General features: G+C 39.9%; 1 protein-coding gene across 1 annotated transcript in view; it reads left to right on the top strand.

The window, feature by feature from the left end:
• NECTIN3 (nectin cell adhesion molecule 3) overlaps positions 1–20828 on the top strand; it is a 122779-nt gene extending 101951 nt beyond the window's left edge. Inside the window, exons 8-9 of the mRNA XM_037055514.1 lie at positions 18625–18687; positions 19524–20828. Coding sequence (XP_036911409.1) covers positions 18625–18687; positions 19524–19700 — 240 coding nt within the window. The 3' untranslated portion in view covers positions 19701–20828. The remainder of the gene's footprint in view (positions 1–18624; positions 18688–19523) is intronic.
• Positions 20829–21217: the final 389 nt, after the last annotated feature.

Raw genomic sequence — 21217 nt, 5'->3', positions numbered from 1 at the left:
GCTAGTTTGGCGTTTAACAGAATTACCGCTCTGCTACAGGAGGCCCTAAATGGTATGCTGGTGAGTGGAAGGTGTGCTCATGCATCCGCTTCTCCTGGCTCCAAAGTGTCAGCACTTATCCACTGACGCATTGGATAAATTTGGCTGTTTCTATAGTAAATTAAATCCTCTTTTTAGAAACTTTTCTTCCTTTCCTTATGCAATATTGAAGCATAATTCCCTACTCTTTTCTTCTTACTGGGCGTAGGGATAGAGACAGGTGGAAAGTAGTGAGTAGGGAGAAAATAGGTTGGTGAAAGCTTTCATTGAATCATTGTATTGTGAAAATACCTATTATTTATTGAGCATTACTTGTATGCCACACACTGTTGTAAACATTTTGCATGAACTATCTCGTTTAATCCTTACAGTCACCTTCTCAGGTAGGAATTACCATTTTCCTTATTCTACAAATGAAGAAACTAACGTTTTAAGGGGTTAGGTGATTACCCCAAGGTTATTTGTAGTGAAGGGCTTCTAGGTTTGTGCTCTTCTGTTGCTTATTGCACACCATCTAAGAGAACATTGAGCTTCCATTTATTTAGCATTTATAAATTCAAGGCATTCCTAAGTGCTTTATATGTATTAACTCATGTAGTCCTCATAAGAATCTTGTGAGGCACATGCTAGCGTTATCCTCAACTTTTAGATGAGCGAACTGAAGCTTAGAGCATTACATAACTTGACCAGCGTCCAGCTAGGAGAGCCAGGATTAGAACCCAGGCAGTCCAGCTCAAGGCACCCCACTCTATTGCAAATACTGGAGAGATCACTGTCCTGGGCATCCAGCAATGTAGATCCGGGTTTGTGTTCCAACTGTGTCACGAGTGAGTCCTGGGGGAAATCCCTTTACCTCTCTGGAACTCTGACACCTCCTGTGGAAAGGGAGGGTATTTGTTTCTGAATAATTCCTGAAGCCCTCTTGTGCTAACATTTTAGAATTCCTCAGCTGAAAAGGGCTAAGCACGTCTGCTGCTTTGAATTCATCAATTAAAGACGGTCTTAGACTTTCCCAGGTGTGTGAGGCCACAGCCTCTGGGATTCTACCCAGAAGATGCTCAGCTGCTGCAATTCAATACATCGTCCTTTTCCAGCACATCAGGTGCCTCTGCCTCTGCACCGAACAGGAGGCTCCATACACCAGTGCGTATTGCCATTTGAAAGCTATGTGTAAGGAGTTATATGACTCCACTGCACTTATGGGCAGAACCTCAAAGGAAAAAGCCTCCTAAATTAAAAACAGTTGAAATATATATGTCATTTCCTAGCAAGTTAAAAAAAGTTTAGCTACAATGTGAAGTGCATGTGTTTTCTCAGAACACCTCACTTCGTCATCTAGCTTGCCCTACATAAGGTCTATTGCACAGATTTGTAGCCAAATCCTTGAGGTAGATTTTTTTCAACACCTCGAAAAATAGGGAAACATTCAGACATTTTCGTTGACATGAACCATCTAACATTCCAAGTCTCCTCTTCTTGTTTTGAACTGAATGCAAATTCAACTAAAATGGTAGTTTTAAATAGACGACCCTGGACTCTTACACATCTTTCTCCTGAATACTCACCATATTTTATGACTTTTCTTTATGAGTTCTACAGTTAGCTTTTAAGCCCTATAATCTTGGTGCTTATCTTTACCCCCTGTGTGTTTGACTGTCTTCCTTATTCTGGTGCCTTGCACCACAGTTCCCCACTGCAGCTGTACATTCTAATTCGTATACATTTAAAGGGTCTAAAGTTAGCCTGGACTCTGTGTCACAGAAAAGAAGTTTGTATTACTTAACTTCCTTATGTACTCATTTAAAAAAAATATTTCCCCAAACCTTACTAAATATAAGAAGATATACTATTCAAAATCGATTTCAGAAGCAGAAAATTAAAGTGGGTCTTTACCTTCAATTATTGAACAGGCTAAGCTGTAAAACTTTCCATCCTGAATGGTGTCATAGTATCTGTTAGAGAAGTCTCCACCCACAAATTGGTATCAAGAGGATATTTTTCCTGTTGACCTGCTTTTTTGATCTGCTAAGTACGATGCACATTGGTTGGAGTCCTCGCGTGTTCTCTGAACACAGTAGAACACTCAGGCTTACTGTGAAAGCCTGTTCAAATCTTTCTGAGAACCATTAGCCATTCTTCCTACATTGCTGAGTTTCCCCAAATCCTTTTAAACTAAAAATAAGATTCTAGAGAAGCACTCAGCTTCTTTGGAAGAAAAGTAATAGAAAATTTTTGCAGCTTTTGTAGCCACTTACATTGAGTATGTTCTTTCCGTCCCCTCCTTCAAGCAACTTACATATCAATAAATGCAGCATTTTTTGAAAACCAGGCTACAGTCAAAAGCAGGCATTGTGCCTTTTCTTTGAATACACAGATGGTGCCCACTCTGATGTGTTACCCATTCTGGTCTGTTAAGAAAACACCACTCCTCTCCCAAGCCTGTGCCACTTCTGTAATGCAGCACGCTTCGTCTCTGTGAACAGGGAAGGTGTATTTCTGAGCCTCCAGCTGCTCCTCATCTTCGCATGCATTTTCCTCCGCAGGATAACATTGAACCCTTCCCACTTGGCTGCATCTTGTCGTTTTCAGGCCTTGGGCAACTTTCATCTCTTATGGATCTTTCACCTGTTATCGATCAGAATTTTTTCATTCAACTCTGATTTGCCTGCATCATTTATGGGGGCCCATAAAGCCTTACTTTTTGTGGGGGAGGCGCATAGCAGCCCTATCCCTTGTACTCCTCCTCCCCAACATCACAATTGGTTCAGAGATTGTAACATAAGATGCTCACTCACTACCCGGAAATTGTGCGGTCTTTGTCCTCTCTTGAAGATTAGCCAGCCCCTTGTAATATACTCCCTCCTACAACTGGGCTGATATTCCTTTATCCTTTTATTATGCTTCTGAAAAATCTGTGTTCTGTTTTCCTGAGTGGAATGTGATCTTTCTCGTGATTCAACTCAATCTATAGTAGTAATCACTACTGTTATCCACACTGCTATCCTTTTCACCATCAGATATACCTCTCTCCCATAAACTTTTAATGAAGAATGTGGCCTATGCATATTCTTTTTTCCTCCTATTCCTTTTTGTATACAGTTACAGCTTCCACAGCCTTGATTTAGGCCGATAGGCGTATTGGTGTTTTCTGCCTTCCTTCATTTCCCTTTTTCTGTTCCCCACTATTGGTAGTAAAATGCTGGTTTTTCCTGCACCCTGAGGACCTAGCCATACCCATCATCATCGTCATCATCCTCATCATCCTCATCATCATCAGTATCAGTCAGATTAATGTTGACCAAGCCTGCTTACACCACGTTGCTCTGGAGGCTTGGAACTCTCAGTCAGGTGCTTGGTGATTGGACCCCTCCATACCTAAAGCCCAGTGTCCTCTGTGTGACCATGTGAGTTCTCCCATCCCACCAAAAAAGTCTGGATCCTCACTAATACTGTTCAACTTTCACCTCTCCATAGCTTATCTTGATTGTTCTAGCCTCTGAACTCTTGTCATTCCTGTGATGTGTATTAGAGCTCTACAATCTGTTACCTACGTTTCTAAGAACCTCTAAGCATCTCAAGTTTTTCCTAACTCATTTTGCACCAAAATCTGACCTGAACTGCTGACTCTCATGAAATTATTTATATTCATAAATTTCTTCACTTATTGTAGATACCCACAGAGAAATATTTATATGTTTGATTGTGGGTTTCTGTACCAGAGATGTTTTATAAATCTGTGGAATAATTACATATCACCTTTCTAAAAATCTGAAAATTCCTGAACCCCAGAACACACCTGTCCCTACAAGTTTCAGATAAAAACTGTGGATCTGTAGTGATTTGGGCATCTAAGCAGATCAGATCACCAGTGTTTATATACCTACAGTGTCCTGGGTACTGTAATAGAAAAGAACAAATTGAAGTATGTGACAGGTTTCCCACTTTTAAGGAGGTCGTGTTCAAGCTGCCTTTGTTGTTTAACTGGAAGAAGAGCCACATGAAACAAAACTGTAAATTCCTGGAGAGCAGGGACCAGCAGGTTCTTTTGCACCCCCGTCAGTAGAGTATTATTATGATGAGGTTATTTCAGAGGACAGGCTGTTAATTTCCAGTTAGAGAAGACAGGTTTAACCTCTGTAAAGCTCAGGTCTCACAGACAGCAGAGCCAAAAATCCCCATCAGATCTCAAGTCAGATACCCTAGACATGATGACACTTCTCATAAACTCTGTGTCTGAACTAACACAGAACTGAGGGGAGGATTGCTGCTGCTTCGGCGGCACCTTCAGTGGCTCCATAGCAGACCTCTGTAGGCATGATCAATCCCAGACAGGGTTGCCCATGGCCTTGGGCCGTTCCAGCATGGCAAGAAAGAGATAACTGTCACTGTATATACTGTCAATATTTAATTAGTTCAAATGGTTTTTGAGTTGATAGTTTTAAATTTGATTTACTCCCTCCACTGTTTTTACCAATGTTTACATTTAGTTTTTATGTTTTAAACAATGGCAATGTTCGTGTCATTACAGAGTGATGCCTTTCACTATCAAGTGAAGAAATGGCCTCTTGCAGTAATTAATATTTATAAATCCCCAGCTAAGTAGATAACCTGTTATTTGTAGTTGTTAGCCTGTTCTAAGGGCTAACAGAAAATAGGCAAGCTCTGTTTGGCCAGTTAAATTATGTGTGCATGAAGATAAAATGCTATTTTAACTGTCATTTAGTTTTAGCAAGCCACGTTTCTTGCCTCATACAACAGTAGCATCTAGTAAGAGCATATCACCGAATCAATATTCAAAACTGGCACTGCGTGGTAAGTTGAAGACATATAAAAGATCTTTTCCTGGCCGGGTAACACAGTTGGCTGGCGCACCATCCTGATACTCCAAGCTGTGGATTCGAGCCCTGGTCAGGGCACATGCAAGAAACCACCAATGAACACACAGATAAATGGAACAACTACAACAAAAAGATCCTTGACTCATTCATTAGCTAAGCAACATAGCTCCATGGAAGGATTCCTTGCCTTTTGTAGCCTCTGCTATTCCTTCCTCCGCAAGTCACCGGTGCTGTGATTCTTTATTCTGGTCACCGATGCATCAGGTTGGGCTTGTTAACTCAGGGCCTTGGATTCCAGCTTAAGATGCTTTTGTGCAGGTCACATAAGACAATAGGGCCTGTGTGCAGGAACATGCTGACCTGGGATTATAGCTACTTCTCCAGTTCAAATAAAACTACCTACTTTGGATTTTATAGTTACAAATTGGTGTCTGTGAAGGTTAATATGAGCTTTCCATAGCAGGTTTATTCTCTTCCTGACTCACTTTCTTTCCTGTTACTAGATTATCTTCCTTCAGGAAGAGAAATAATTCACATTACCTATTTTTTTCCTTTCGGGAAAATGGTAAAAAATAATAATAATAATACAATTCAGTTAAATTTAAGACCCCCAATGAAAAATACATGGAATTATCAACTTAATGTGTTCAGGAGATTCTTTATTTGGTTTACAGGATGATAACCATTAAACAGATAAAGACTTCCGTATTTCATACTTGATCTTTTAGTTTCTTCCTCAGTAGAAATGTAGATTATTGCTGAGGGAAATGATTCCTGTATTATCTCACCTTTCAGTAGGAAGGAACATAAGGAAAGTTGTGTTCTACGTTTAGTATCTTACCTTTTGTTTCGCAATCGAAAATAGGTTCAATATTGAAGGTTTTAGGAGGTTTTTGACTATTTAAAATTACTTTTGCTACGAATAGCCTAAATTGTTAACCACACAGAGGTTCTTACTAGAATATCTTTTTCCAGTGCCCTGAGTTAAGGGACTTGGCTGCTGCATTAGATACGAGATTTGGGGAGGCCCATGTTAGTGCTTTTTAGAGAGGAAAGTACTGCTGAGCATCACCAGTATCTCCCCTCAGTTTTCTGCCCTCTGTCCTTTGATATGCTCTTCATCTTCCCGCTCTTCAGTCCCGTTAGAAAGAGACTAGATATACTCAAAATAGGAAACCCTGTGTGTGTAAGACACAGACTTTGGAATTACATAAACATGAATATGAATCTTAGCTCTCTGAATTTGGGATCATTGATCCATTTCTCTGAGCCTTAGCTCTCATATCTTTATTATGGGAACAATGATAAAAATTACCTCAAGGAGATAGTATAAGAATATAAGCATTTGTAAAGCATGTTGAACAATACCCATCTTAAGGGGCAGGGAGCAGGAAGATAATACAGTCCTTGCAGTTAGGAATTCAGACACTGAGGTTTTTAGTCCAGCTGGCACACATTTCCCAGTATGCTCTTAATACCCAAGACCTCTGTGGGGACCATTAACAGTGAGTGGGAGTCAGACCAGACCCCATGCAAGGACAGTATGTCAGCAAGTGTTTACTGAGCATCTGCTCTGTGATAGCACCGTGTGAGGTTGGGGGAACCATCCTGGCTACCTTGTAGGAGGTTAGCAGCAAAGGATTTTAGGATGGAGTGCACTGACAAAACACAGAGGTGAACCTTATTTCCCAAACACTGAGAAAGAGGTATTGTAAGGAAATCTCAAGTCTTGGGGAATAAGGTGAGACAGATTTTATACATCTCACCTATATGAGAGGGGATCCCCCAAAATGTGTGTATTCTTGCACATTCAAACCTCAGTCACCTTCAAAGTACTCTCCATTTGATGCAATACCCCAATCAAGACTCTTTTCCACTGCTCAAATCAGTTTTTTAACTTGCTGATTTTGATACTTTTTTAGTGCTTCTGCCATTTTTTGGTATCACCTCTTCCACATCTTTCGTATTGGCAATCTGTTTCCCTTTGAGGACTTTTTTCATCTGGAAAACAACAACAAAAAGGTCACTCTGGGCAAGATTCGGTGAATAGGGACGGTGGGGCATGAGGGTCAAAAACTGCTGAACAGCTCAGTGTAGGTGTGCACAGGTGAGCTCATAAATCACCCATCATGAAATGGGCAAAGCATTGAAAGGGTCTTACGCCAGTGGTATGCTGATAGAGCTTGGCCCCCAGAGCACTCACCCAGCGGGGGAAGCCTGTACCACTAGGGGCCCATCCTCCAGAAGATAGTTCTGGTGGGTTTTTGGGGTCCCCCCTTGTATGGTGTGTAGTGGCAATCTGAGCCCATCAAGATTGATTGTAGATACTAAGAATTAACTAAAATTAATAATTACACATTTTTAAAAGGTTGATTAATAATACAGCACCCCTCCTGACATGCATGGAGTTTTGAGAAACACTGCATTCCTAAATAACCCTATCTTTTTAAAAGGAGAGAATAGTAAAAACACATTGAAAGATGGATATTGAGCAGTCACTAAGCTCATTAACTAGCTAAATAATTATCTAATTAGAAAACCTCCTAGGTCTTGATTCAGATTTGTGTCTCCACAAAATTACAAATTACTACCTCTCACAACCTTTTTAAACTCACTCATGGATGGTTAAAACCAGCAATGTTAAATCTGTGAATGTCAAGGGTCTACTTTAATAATAAGAAACATTCATGTAAATAGCTTACCCTTAGGGGTAATTATCATGGACAACATTAACAATTATGTATTTCATTAAACAAATACCTAATTAATGTCATAAATATTGCTTGATTAGAACACAGTCTTTATTATTTCTGCTCATGCAACATGGTCAGCCACTTTTACAACTATTTAAAACCGTATAAAGGAAAATTGACCTTTGGTTCATAATTTTAATAATGCTTTATAAATTTGTTAGAGAGGTACTTAATGGCTAGGAATGTAATATCCTTTATGCCTTGAGGATTTCATACTCGGAATTATGTGCGGTAGCCAATTTTTTTATGTCTTGCTCCTTCAGTGTGGTGAGATCATTTCTATAGGGTTGGAACGCAGTCCACCAGAGCACAAATACACAATCGGATGCTGTGGCTGAGGAACTCCTGCATCGAGGACAACCTGTTGTAAACTATCAGTAATTTACTGAGAACTCCTGTCGTGCCAGATGCGGCCTGTCAGTGACTGCTCTTTCCACTTTGCCTCCACACACATGCTTTTCCAAAGTGGAATAAGCATAGTAAAATGCAAAGGTACCATTTTTTTAAAAAATAAAACTTCATTGAGATATATATGTCCCATTTTAAATATTTAGTTGGATGAACTGACAGTGTACACACTGATGTAACCACTACCCCAAACAACATTTCTGGCACCTGTAAAATGTCTCACATATACCCTTCACCGCCACCATCACCCACACACATATAACTCCTGCTTAGGCAATCATGAATGTGATTTCTATCACAATATATTAGTTATCCCCTTTTAAAAGGACTTCAAATTATGGAAATCACAGTGTGCTCTCTTGTGCCCAGTTTCTTTTACTTACTGTAGTGTTTTTGAGATTCTTGTTGCATGAATAAAGTTCTTTTTATTGCTCAGTAATATCCCATTTTCTGAATATATCATAATCTGTTTATTCATTTAACTGTCGAGGGCTGTTTGGGTTTAAGGTTTTGGGATATTATGAATAAGAATCTTTAGATTTCTTTTGTTTTTTTTTATTTTTTGTTTTTTGCTTTTTGTAATATCTTTGTCTGGTTTAGGTATCAGGCTGTTGCTTGTCTCCTAAAAGGAGTTCCAGAGTGTTCTCTCTTCTTTCATTTGCAGAAAGAATTTGTCCTTAAAATGTTTGATAGAATTTCCTGTGATTCCCCCTGGGCCTGGAGTTTGTCTGTGGAAGGATTTTAATTGTCTTTCAAGACAGTTCTCCCTTTCATCCGGGCTGTCAAAGCTGTCTATAACACATCTTATTTACCCTTTAATCAATGTGACAGCAGTAGTAATGTCACCATTTTCATTTTGATACTGGTTTTCATTTTTTCTTTGTTTTCTAATGAGGAGTTTTCCAATTTTATTAATCTTGTCAAAGAACCAAATTTTAGCTTCATTAATTTTGTGCAATGTGTGTCCATTTATTTATTGATTTTCTACTCTCTTCCTTTCTACTTTTTTGGACTTAATTTGCTCTTCCTTACTTGCCTTCTTAAAGAAGATGCTCAGATCATTAATTTGAGTTCTCTCCTAATACAGACATTTAAAGCTATAGGTTTTTCTTTGTGTACTTTTTTGAAATCCCACAACGTTTAGTATGTTTTGACTTCATTATCATTCAATTCAAAATATTTTCTAGCTTCTCTTGTTATTTCTTCTTTGGAGTTATTTAAAGTATGTTGCTTAATTTCCAAACACTTTGGAGTTTTCTAAATATGTTTTTGTTATTGATTTCTCACTAACTCTACAGGGTCCAACACAAATAACACCCCTTTTTTATTACAAAATCATAAAAAGCATGTAATTCTATAACATAGCAATATCACATGCAAACACACCCACCATACGACATTTTAGGTGAAATGTTCGAATAAAAATTATAAATTATTATCCTACCAACCACATTCAAGCAGGTGTTACTTCTGTTGGACCCTGCATTATAATTAGAAAATATAAAGTTTCAACCCTTTGAAATATATTGAGACTTCTTTAATTACCTGGTATATGGTCTATCTTACTGAACATTCTATGTACACAACAAATGTATAATCTGCCATTGTTGAGTACAGTACTCTATAAATATCAATTAGGTTATATTGGTTAATAATGTTTTTCAAGTTGTCCTTACACATAATGTTTTTCAGTTTACATTTCTATCAGTTACTAAGAGAAGAGTGTTAATTTCATCTATATTTGTGAATACATCTATTTCTGTCCTCAGTTCTGTTATTCATGTGTCTTTGTAGTCTATTTTGGGGTACATACATACATGTTTAAGAAGGTTATGTTAAGTCATCTTGATTAGTCGATCTTTTCATCATTTAAAAGTTATTCTTTATGTCTGGTAATTTTCCTTTTCCTGAAATTACTTTGTTAGACATTAATATAGCTGCTTCAGTTGTTTAAAGCTTTATTATTATTTATGTTTTCATGGTACGCATTTTTCAATCCTTTTACCTTTAACCTATCTATATCTTTATATAATGCACTTCACATAGATAGCATCTAGTCAAGAATTGCCTCTTTTGCCCGGTCTGAAAATCCCTCACTTTAGTTGTTATGTTTAGTCTGTTCTCACTCAGTACATTTATTGCTGTGTTTGGACTTAAGTTCATCATCTTATTACTGTTTTCTTTTTGTCCTATCACTTCTTTGCTCCTTTTCCCCTCTTTTCCTGCCTTCTTTAAAATTAACTGTTTGTAGTATTTTATCTCTTCTATTGAATTATTAACTCTTTGTTTTTACTTTTTTAGTAATCTATCTGGGGTTTAGCATGTGCGTTTTTAACTTATCACTATCTTAATATAACATTATACTACTTTATGTATCATGTAAGAACTTTAACATGTTCAAATTTCCTCTCTTTTTTCCTTATTATTCTTATACATTATATTTATCCATGTTATAACTCCAACAATACATTCTTATTATTTTTTGGACTATAAAGTACCTTTTTTAAAAGATTTTATTTATTTATTTTTAGAGAGAGAGGAAGGGAGGGAGAAAGAGAGGGAAAGAAACCTCCATGGGCAAGACATACATCGAGAGATCGGCCGCCTCTCGAACACCCCCAACCAAGGATGTGGCCAGCAACCTAGGCATGTGCCCCAAGCCAGTGACCTTTCAGTCTGCAGGCCAGTGCTCAATCCACTGAGCCACACCAACCAGGGCTATCTCTTTTAAACATTTAAAAACTGATAGAGTTTTTGTTTAGAATGAATATTTTTCAGTCTGAAGAACTTTACTGTTACATTATTTATGGTAAAAGTCTGATGACACCTTCTTTTAGCTTTTGTTTGTCAGAACATTTCTTTTTTTTTACCTTCATTTTTATAGTATTTCTGTGGTAATATACAATTCTAGTTTGACTTTGTTGTTTCATTCACTGTTTTCAAGTCACAGCTTTTATTGTCTTCTGGCTTTTTTTCCTGTGGAGCCAGTGATAAGTCTTATCTTTATTTCAAGTATGTTTTGTGTTTTATGTTTTCCTCTGGCTATGTCTTAGATTTTTGTTTAATCATTGTTTCTCAGCAATTTGATTTTGAAATATGTTGGGGTAGTCTATTAGGGACATGCAGTCACTTTTTCATTTCAGGTATATATATATATTTTTAGTTCCAGAAGTTCTCTCTGGGTCTTTTTCATAGTTTTCAGCTCTTATGTTCATATTTTCTTCTGTATTCTTAAACATATTTATAAGAGCTGTCTTAAAGTTCTGTTCTGATTTCATCATATATTTTCATTATTTTGGGGCTTAGTTTTCATATTTTTTTAATGTTCAGTCCATCTATATTGGAAGCTGGGCACTGGTTTGTTTGAGTGGTTCTAGAATATTCTAAGGTATCACCGTGGGGTCTCTGTCCACTGAATGTCTCACATGTTCAGTGAGGGTTCTCCTTCACTTCACTGCCCTGTCCCACAGATTATGACACCTCAGCCTGCCTGAATGCTGAGCTCTGACTCCTCATCTTGGCAGCACCCTGTGCCCTTCTTGGGTTTTCCTTTTCCCAGATCAGCAGAACATCGGGGCTATCAGAGTATTGCCATGTGTGTGTGTCCATGTTTTCCCATTCCCTGAGAGCCCAGTGGTGTGCAGCACAAGGTTCACTTTCTGAAAAGTGTTGTTTATATATTTTGACCAGTTTTCTAGTAATTTATGGCAGGAGGGCTAGTCTGATATTAGTTCTCCATCGTTACTGGAAGCGGAAGGAAAAATGTACCCACTGTCAGTATAAGGAAAAAGCATTAGGGCAAGATGCGTCAATAGGATGAAAGCCTTTTAAAAGCTTTAGGGAGGCAGAGTTGGAAAAGAGTGTGCCAATAGGTGTGGAGCATATCGTAGACAATAAACCAGGAGAACAATGGGGGTCACGGGGCAAGGGCTCGGCCCAGAGAAAATGTCTGGGTGTCCTACAGCCTAGCAATTCCAGAAATTTCTTTGGAGTCTAGTGAAAGGTAATTTCAACGTGAGTCCTAGGCATTAACCTGAAATTCTGAGGTAGGGGAAATAAGCAGATGTGACTCCTTGGGTCTCCCGTGGAATTGAGAGAATAACAAAAGGACAAATAGGAGCAAACTAAAAAGTAAAGTGTCATAAAAATGTTGTGTTATATAGGATTCAGAGTTTCTTGACAGGCATAACAAGGGAATGTGTAATATTTTGCTCCATCTTTAAGAGAACTGACCAACATGTCAGGCAGAATCAGAGTAATTAGTATTTTTAATTATTCATGCATTCTCCATAGAATCAATACCCTGAGACTTTTTGGTTCTGTAAGAAATAGTGAGTGCATGTTAAAATATTTGGTTGCGACTGGTATAGCAGAGGAAAGTGAGGAGAGGGGGGCTTAGCAAATGCTTGAATAGGGAAGGTAGCATTGGAGGAGGCACCAGGTACCACCAGCTCTGAGGTGGTAGCGTGCTTAGATTATCTCCACAATAGGAACTGAGGGAAGGTGGCTGGGGCTTCAGCAAGTGATGAGTTTTAGATATCTTGTTCTCTTTTTCCTTTTTTTATTGTTGTACACTTACAGTTGTCCCCATTTTTCCCTCATTACTCTCCCCGGACCTACCCACTCCCACCTCCCACATTCCCTCCTCCTCCACAATTGTTTTTGTTCCTGGGTCCTTTATACATATTGCTTAATGACCCTCCCCCTTCTTTGCCCCATTATTCCCTTCTCCCACCCCCTCTGGTTACTGTCAGTTGTTCTTTATTTGCATGTTTCTGGTTATATTTTTCCCACTTGTTTGTTTTGTTGATTAGGTTCCACTTATAGGTGAGATCATACAGTATTTGTCTTTCACCACCTGGCTTATTTCACTTAGCAATAAAGAAGGGTAGTAGTTCCTTCTTTCTTTCTCCTGCATAGTATTCTGTTGTGTAGATGTACATCACTTTTTGATTAACTCATTTGCTGATGGGCACATAGACTGTTTCCAGCACTTGGCTATTGTAAAGGGTGCTGCTGTGAACATTGGGGTGCATGGGTTATTTTGAATTTGTTCTTAGGGCTCTTAGGGTATAATAACAGCAGTGGAATAAGGGCCAAAAGTCAGTTCCATTTTTAATTTTTTTAGGAAATTCCACACTGTTTTTCACAGTGGCTGCACCAGTCTGCATTCCTGCCGACAGTGCACTAGGGTTTCCTTTTCTCTACAACCTCTCCAGCATTTGTTTGTTGTTGTTTTTTTGTGATGGCCACTCTGACCAGTGTGAAATATTATCTTATTATGGTTTTAATTTCCAACCCTCTGATGCTGAACATGTCTCTGGACCCTCAGTATGTCCTCCTCAGAGAAGTATCTATTCAGATCCTTTGCCCGTTTTTTAATTGGGTTGTTAGTCTTTCTGGAGTTGAGTCGTGTGACTTCTTTATATATTTTGGAGATCAAACCGTTGTCCGAGGTATCATTGGAAAATATATTTTTCGTACAGTTAGTTCCCTTTTTATTTTGCTGAAGTTTTCTTTAGCTGTGCAGAAGCTTTTTAATTTGATGAAGTCCCATTTGTTTTGTTTTTCCTTTATGTTCCTTGCTCTAAGGTACATTTTGGTGAAAATATTGCTGCTTTGAATATCTGAAATTTTCCTGCCTATGTTCCCCGCTAGGACTTTTATGGTGTTGTGCCTTATATTTAAGACTTATCCATCTTGACTTTGTTTTTGTGTATGGTGTTACTGTTCAGGAATCTAGGCATTTTTTGTATACCAACAAAGAAATAGCAGAAACAGAAATTAGGAAAAAAATCCTGTTTGATACAGCAACTAGAAAAATAGAGTACCTAGGGATAAACCTAACCAAGGAGTAAAAAACCTGTACTCAGAACACTATACAGCACTGAAGAAAGAAATTAAGGAAGATACAAATGGAAGCATATACTGTGTTCATGGACTGGAAGAATTAACATCATCAAAATGTTCATACTACCCAGAGCAATTTATAGATTCTACTCAATCCCTATTAAAATACCAATGACATAGTTCACAGATATAGAACAGACATTTCAAAAATTTATATGTATCCACAGACAACCCTGAATAGCCTCAGCAATTCTGAGCAAGGAGAACAAAGCAGGAGGAATCGCAACACCTGATATCAAACTGTAGTACAAAGCTGCTGTAATCAAAACAGTCTGGTACTGGCATAAGGACAGACAGATAGACCAATGGAACAGAATAGAAATAATAAACCCAAGTCTCTATGGTCAGTTAATATTTGACAAAGGGGGCAGGAACATAAAATGGAGTAAAAATAGCCTCTTCAACAAATGGTGTTGGGAGAACTGGACAGCTACGTACAAAAATGAAACTAGGTACCTTGTTAAGCTGAGGTTTTGAGTGGTGAGTGAAGGACCTTTCACAATTTAAGAGGTTTGTATAATCTTATTTCTCTCGTAAGATGAAATTATGAAATGAGATAGAAGACCAAAGGACTCACATTGGAGAGTGGAAATAATGGACCCGAGTGGACAATGCCAGATAAGCAGAGCATCCAGAGTGATTGCCCGTCACCTCATGACAACAGCAACTTGAAATAAACCTTAACAACTCTGAAAGCTCTGTTTTAGAAGCAGGTTAAAATACAATATATAGTAAAAAGTGAAGGTTTCAGTTTATTTTTTGAGCCAGGGAAGGTAAAATGTTTATTAAGGTAACATGTAATAAAACTTGAAAACTAGTGTTAGCACCTTGGAAGCCAGCAATGAGAGTCTACATACTTAAGTAAATCAAGAAAGTGAGTACAGATTGTTGCTCAATAGAAACTGCTGTAAGATAGTACATACATGTAAGCCAGGAAACTGAAATATGTAGTACAGATTGAGAATAGCCCAAGGCTTTCTAGGAAAAAAATGTAAGAATGATAGAATAATATGCATGAATCTATCAGTTAAAATATTATAGATTAATTCAGTACCTATATATTGAGCACTAAATGTGAGGTACCGGTATTATTCAAGACACTTTTCTATATACTGTTGTCAGTAATTTTTTAAAGAAATCAGAATGTGCAACATTTCAGGTAGTTTATGAGATAGCAGAAAGAGAACACATATACCCACCCACTGTTAGATCAAATTATGTTCCTTGTGTATGTTGTGAGAAATTGAATGGCCACACAATGTGGAGACCAGCACCTTTTTCCTTAGCCATTTAGTCCTGGGGTGGAGGTTGGGGGCATCCCTAGGATGTGCGGGGCTCTTGTCTATATACATTTTTCTCTTTTTTAAAGATTTTATTTATTTATCTTTAGAGGGGAAGGGAAGGAAAGAAGGAGAGAAATACCAATGTGTGGTTGCCTCTCATGCATCCCCTGCTGGGACATGGCCTGCCACCCAGGCATGTGCGCTGACTGGGAATCGAACTGTGATCATATGGTTCACAGGCCCACGCTCAATCCACTGAGCTACACCAGCCAGGGCCACATTTTTCGTCAAATATAATATTACAAGATTAAAAATTCACGGGTTCGTGTGAGGTCTAGTAACTTTTGGATGAAGGTCTACAGCACTGGTTGGAGAAGAGGAACTCCGGCCTCTGCTTATGGCCCAGTTAGTGCACGTGAAGATTGTCCGCCGTGTCCAGGCACCACTTTTTCCTGTTCAGGTTGAAGATCTCCTTTTTTCTTGTCCTTTGTTGTCAAATGTATCACTTGTGGCTAATTTTGCATCTCCTGTTATGAGAAAAAGGTAGCAATGCTATTATTACTCATAAAGCCATGGCTCTTTGAAATCTTTGTATTAAAACAGCATCGATTTTCCTTCCTCTACAATACCCCCATACTGTTAAGTCAATACTGGTTATACTGTTACTCCTGATGCTGTGCCTTCTAGTGTGTCCTCTGTGAATACTGGCTTCTAAGGACTTAAAGGCTGTCGCTGCCTTTCGTTGGTAATGACCAAATGCAGACTTTACCCAGAGTGTTCAGGAAAGTGTGAACGCTAGTTGACTATCTGGGCATTTTTAATTTACCATTTGGAATTTTGTAGCATGAAAATAGAACAGCACACATATCAACCAAGTCTTCTGTTGAGCTCTTCCGTTGTCGTAGTTACTGCAGTTCAGGAATGTGATCTCTTTCAGCGTGGACACTGTCCCTGCTTTCCACACAGCACCACCAGCAGGAGAAAGGCACTTGCTCTGTCTACAGAGAGGCACCAAACTGGCCTGCCTTTCATCAAATTATGTGCAGCAGTGATGCAGGGTCCTCAATTGCCTGTATTAATGAAAGGGGAACTGTGGCAGGGATCACCTAAAAGAGGAAAATAAACAAAACAAAGTGCAAATTTTAATTTGAGGTATTTTTCCCCTACGTCTATTTTCCTCAGACTAGGATAAGCTGCCTAATTTGAGAGGTTCAGGGAAAGGTAAAAGCACAGTTCCCCTTGTTTTAAAATTAAGAATGGCAAGAAGGCAAAACTAGGTACCTAGATCAGGGGTGAGGGAGAGACTTGCCCTCATGAGACGTGTTCTCCAGCCATCGTCCAGGTGTGGCCTGATGCAGAGGGCCGTGCACGCCCGACCTCAGCCTGCCCTGTGCAGATAGATGCTCAGGCCCCTGTGTGGCAGAGGGCAGCCGCACTCATGGAGAGGGGCAAGAGGGGAATGTGTTTGTGAGGGGAGCTGGGGCTGGGCACCAGAATGGGTGAGTGGTGGCCAAGAACCAAGTGGAAGTCAAGCAGCAGGGAGCAGGACCTTGAGCTGAGGCTACATGTCCCTGAAGCATATGCCATTGTCCCATTAAACCGCTTACAATACCCATTCATAGTGAAATTAAGAAATCTAAGATGGCAACCACAGAACATTAAACCCCAAAGTGGAACCCTTGTGAGCACTAGGACTTCTGTGACTGGTCAGTTGTCCATGACACTGGCCCTGCCTTGGACTTTTGTGTCCTGTCAACATGACCTGGTCATGTAGAACACCCTAGAATCATACAGAATATGATAGGAGATGAGTTGGTTGCAAATAATTTATAGTTTGGATAACCCTGAGATGCGATATCAAGAATTGGTAGCTTAGCCCTGGCTGGTGTAGCTCAGTGGATGAGCACGGGCCTGCGAACCACATGATCACAGTTTGATTCCCAGTCAGGGCACATGCCTGGGTTGCAGGCCAGGTCCCAGCAGGGGACAAATGAGAGGCAACCATACATTGATATTTCTCTCCTACCCTCCCCCTCTAAAGATAAATAAATAAAATATTTTAAAAAAGAATTGGTAGCTTAGAATTCAATAAATTCATTGGTTAACTGTTGACTTCTTCCTATTACAGACCCACAGGCCAGGGTGTGGGGATGGCCAAGAATGGCTTACCGTTTACTGGGCTTGAGAAATACAGCCATTAAGAACTATGAAACAAATGCATCATGATATGTACTCTAGTAGGGGAATAAACAAGAACAATAGGAAAACTGCAGATAAATTAACTTGGATGGGTGTTACGGAAAGGCCTTGGGGGTGGGCGGGGAATGACTTTAGTTCGACCAAGATGGATGAGTAGTATTTCAATTACTGGAGACTAAGAGGCTGACCTTCTAGACCAAAAGGACAGCATAAGATAGGCAATAAAATGGAAAGCATGTTGGTAGACGTGCCTACCTGCTGGGACTTGCAGGCATTCTTTTGTTATATTTATTGAACATTTGTTTTCCAGGCACTGAGATAGAAGCAGATGGTATAAGAATATAGGTTTAGGCATCAGACAAATCCACGTTTGAATCACAATCTGCCACTTCCCAGTTGTGTGACTGGAGACCCTTAACCACTTTGATCTTCTGCTTCAGTCATCTGTAAAATAAAGATACTGGTTTTATAGAATTACTATAAAGATTAAATGAAATGGTGTTTTTTGAAATACACCAACCAGCATCCTCAACCTGGTGAAGGAAACAAGCAAATACACTTGGATTATCATACTAGATGCTGTGTGAGGGGAGTGGCTATCTTCCCCAAGGTCTGACTGGTAGGCTTCCTGGAAGAGGTGATATTTGGCCTGGGGGCTGAAGGGTAAGTTTGTGTTTATAAGTCAAAAGCCACCTAAGAAAGAACTTTCTTAGGGTTTGAAAACCATGAGTTCCCTTTATGATCTGCCTGGGGCTGGGAGGGAAGAAGTAGCAGCAGGAAGAGAAGGGTAACCATATAAACCATCTATAAATAAAGACAAATAATTACCTTTCATAAGCACCGCAAAACTACTTTTAGTGATTCAAAGTGGCAGACTTCACGAAGGAAAGTTGAGGGTCCCTTCGTGCCGAGTCCTCTTTGAAGTAAGATGTAAACAGGTTTGCCTAAGAGTTGCTACAGCAAATGTTTTATGCATTTTCTTCCTGAAGAAGTCTGGAGCCAGGAAAGAGAGAAGCTCTCCAGAAATGTAGCTGTTTTTCCCGTCTTTATCCAGAATATTTTGTTTGGCTGACAGACATTTCACAAAACACGATTGGCTCTTTTAAAAATAGGGGTCTTAGTGGTCTTGGTTGTGTGTTTCACCATGTGCTTGGTGCTTCAAAGGCCGTGCCTTTTTCTCTCTTCTTCCTCCAGACTGAACACTTGCCTTTGCAAACTCATTTCAAAGGAAGAGTGGGTGGCGGTCTCGAGCACTCTGTGAGTAATGTGGTCTTTTTGTTGGCGTCAACCTCGGGGGAGCTGGTAGCCATCATGCTCACTAAAATATTTGATTTCTATGAAATTTTACTGTCTTCACCTCTCTGATATCTAAGCAGCTGCAGTATCACTTTGTCAAGTCCTTGAGCTTGTTTATCCCTCTTAGAAGTTGTCAAGTTTTATAAAACCAATAACCAGGTAGCAGGATCAGAACCAGACACGAGAGAGCAGCAGAGGGGGTCAGCTGTGAAAGGAAGAGAGAAAGGTCAAACGAATATTTTGGATAGTGTTTCTTATTCTCAGTCGTGTCAGTCATATAGTCAAATATCAGTTCATTTCTCTGTTTCTCTTTCCTAACTCACCAGTGCTGAATCCTGAGGTTTCCTTTGGTGTTGTGTGTGTGTGTGTGTGTTGTGTGTGTGTGTGTTGTGTGTGTGTGTGTTGTGTGTGTGTGTGTTGTGTGTGTGTGGTTTGATTTAATTCTCCATGTAGCTCATGCAGTCATTCCAAGCTTGAGCCATGCCGAGGGACACCTGAAGTTCACAGCCTTGTTCTTCTCCAGTTTACCTTACTTGATACTAATTCCAAATTTCAAAACTTGAAACTGTGTATAATTTTCTATTTTGGAGCTGCCACCAGCCTTGTTCAGGCATAAAGCAACACATGACCAGCAAATGCTAACTTCTTGAACTTGAGGTTGCCATTCAGTAGTTTGTTCGGGGATAGTGCATCAGGGAGACAGTCTGTAATGAATTCTATTCTTGCTTCTTTTTACCAAAGTGCTAGAAAAGTGCAAACAGCTGTTTGGCTAATGTAATTAATGTTTGAATTTTTAGAATGGACTAAATAGCAGGAGGTTTGACTATGAAGATGAGAATCCAGTGGGGGAAGATGGAGTTCAGCAGATGCACCCTCTTTGTAATCAGATGTGCTACCAAGACCGGAGCCCTGGCCAACATCGAAGCGACAACCCCAAGAGAGTCTACATCAACCCGCGAGAGCATTACGTGTGATTACCCTGCTTCTCACGGGCGCTCTGACAAATGTGGTTCCTAGACTGGGGAGAGAACCCAAGGTTGAAGGTCATTATGTTGTTTTCTCTCAGACAAAACGACCCCCCTGCAAGTGTATGAGAAGGCGTGATGAATGACATGGAGCCGATAGCAAATTTCTTTCCTCCCGTAAGTGTTTCTTCACCCCCAGCTGTGTCTGTGAACTTGACTACAGCTTTGTGTGTTTCTGTAACGATGGTGTTTAGCTACTAACGTTTGGCCTACGATGGCATGCTCATTGAAACGCAGACCATCTGCCTGCGATGCCAGCAGCAACTCTCCATAAAGAAAGCCCCGCCCCCACCCCCACCCCCGCCCCTGGAGTGCGCACCTCGCTGGGTCTCAGGCCCCCTGTTCATCCGTAACTCATACGGGCAGAAAAAGGAGTTTGAGATTCACCTCACTAATTGTCTAGTTGGGATTTGGCTTTCCCCGACATACTTAATATAATCACAATACCTGTGTACAAATAAGAGGCTTGAGGAAACAGGCAAAATTTGTTCCCTACACAAAAAAAACAAGAAAAGGCAGTTTAAACCTTCAAGTCATTTGATTGCTTTTAGACTCTTGTGATATTGTAATATATGTTCCTTCTTGATCACTAAGGCCCTGAAGGATACATATCTCCTTCCTGGGCTACATAGCTGCCTAGTCTGGATTAGTGGAGTGCTAGCCGTGGTCCTCCTCTCGCGGTGTCACTGCTCCCACAGCTCTGTTCTTTGCTAGGCAGCTTAGCCTGTTTCCCAGCTGCTAAATTCTAAACTCCTTGGAAACGGCGGACAGCCCTGAGCCTTTTCCCTCTTCTGTGATATTGTGTATGGCAGGCTCAGCTTTCACTACCGAAGTTTCTTTAAAACTGATCCCATCCACACAGGCCTTAGCCACCCTCTGCATTCTTCGTACTACTTAGTGTCCATGTTTCATCTACCTCAGAAAAGCCTGCTGGAAAATCACCGTGGAATAACTCCTGTTTTTAAAAGGCAGGTGGAACATTTGAAAACTTAAAAAAAAAAAAAGTTACTTCAATGTGGCGGATGTGCCAAACCCACATGTTGCCCTGATCCCCCTCCCCTACTTTATAGGGTCAACTACAGGAATAAAGATAGGACTAAAAAAGGCCCTGGCCAGCCCTGACCAGTGTGGTTCAGTTGGTCGAGTGTCGCCCCAACAAAGGGAAAGGTCGTGAGTTTGATTCCTGCTCAGAGCACTCACCTGGATTGTGGGCCCAGTGTCCATGTGCAAGAGGCAACCAATCAACATTTCTCTTGCACATCCATGTTTCCCTCTTTCTTCCTTCCCACTCTCTAAAAATAAATAAATAAGATTCAAACAAACAAACAAAAAACCCTGGCCAGGTGGCTTAGTTGATTAGAGCATCATCCCATGCACCAGAAATTTGCAGGTTCAGTCCCCAGTCTGGGCACATACCTAGGTTACGGGTTTGATCCCCAATCAAGGCATGTACAGGAGGCCACTAA

This window comes from Sturnira hondurensis, unplaced genomic scaffold (assembly GCF_014824575.4).
Source record: "Sturnira hondurensis isolate 20B ecotype Veracruz unplaced genomic scaffold, ASM1482457v3 Scaffold0000880, whole genome shotgun sequence".
NCBI lineage: Eukaryota > Metazoa > Chordata > Mammalia > Chiroptera > Phyllostomidae > Sturnira > Sturnira hondurensis.
This window is presented reverse-complemented; position numbering and strand designations above follow the sequence as displayed.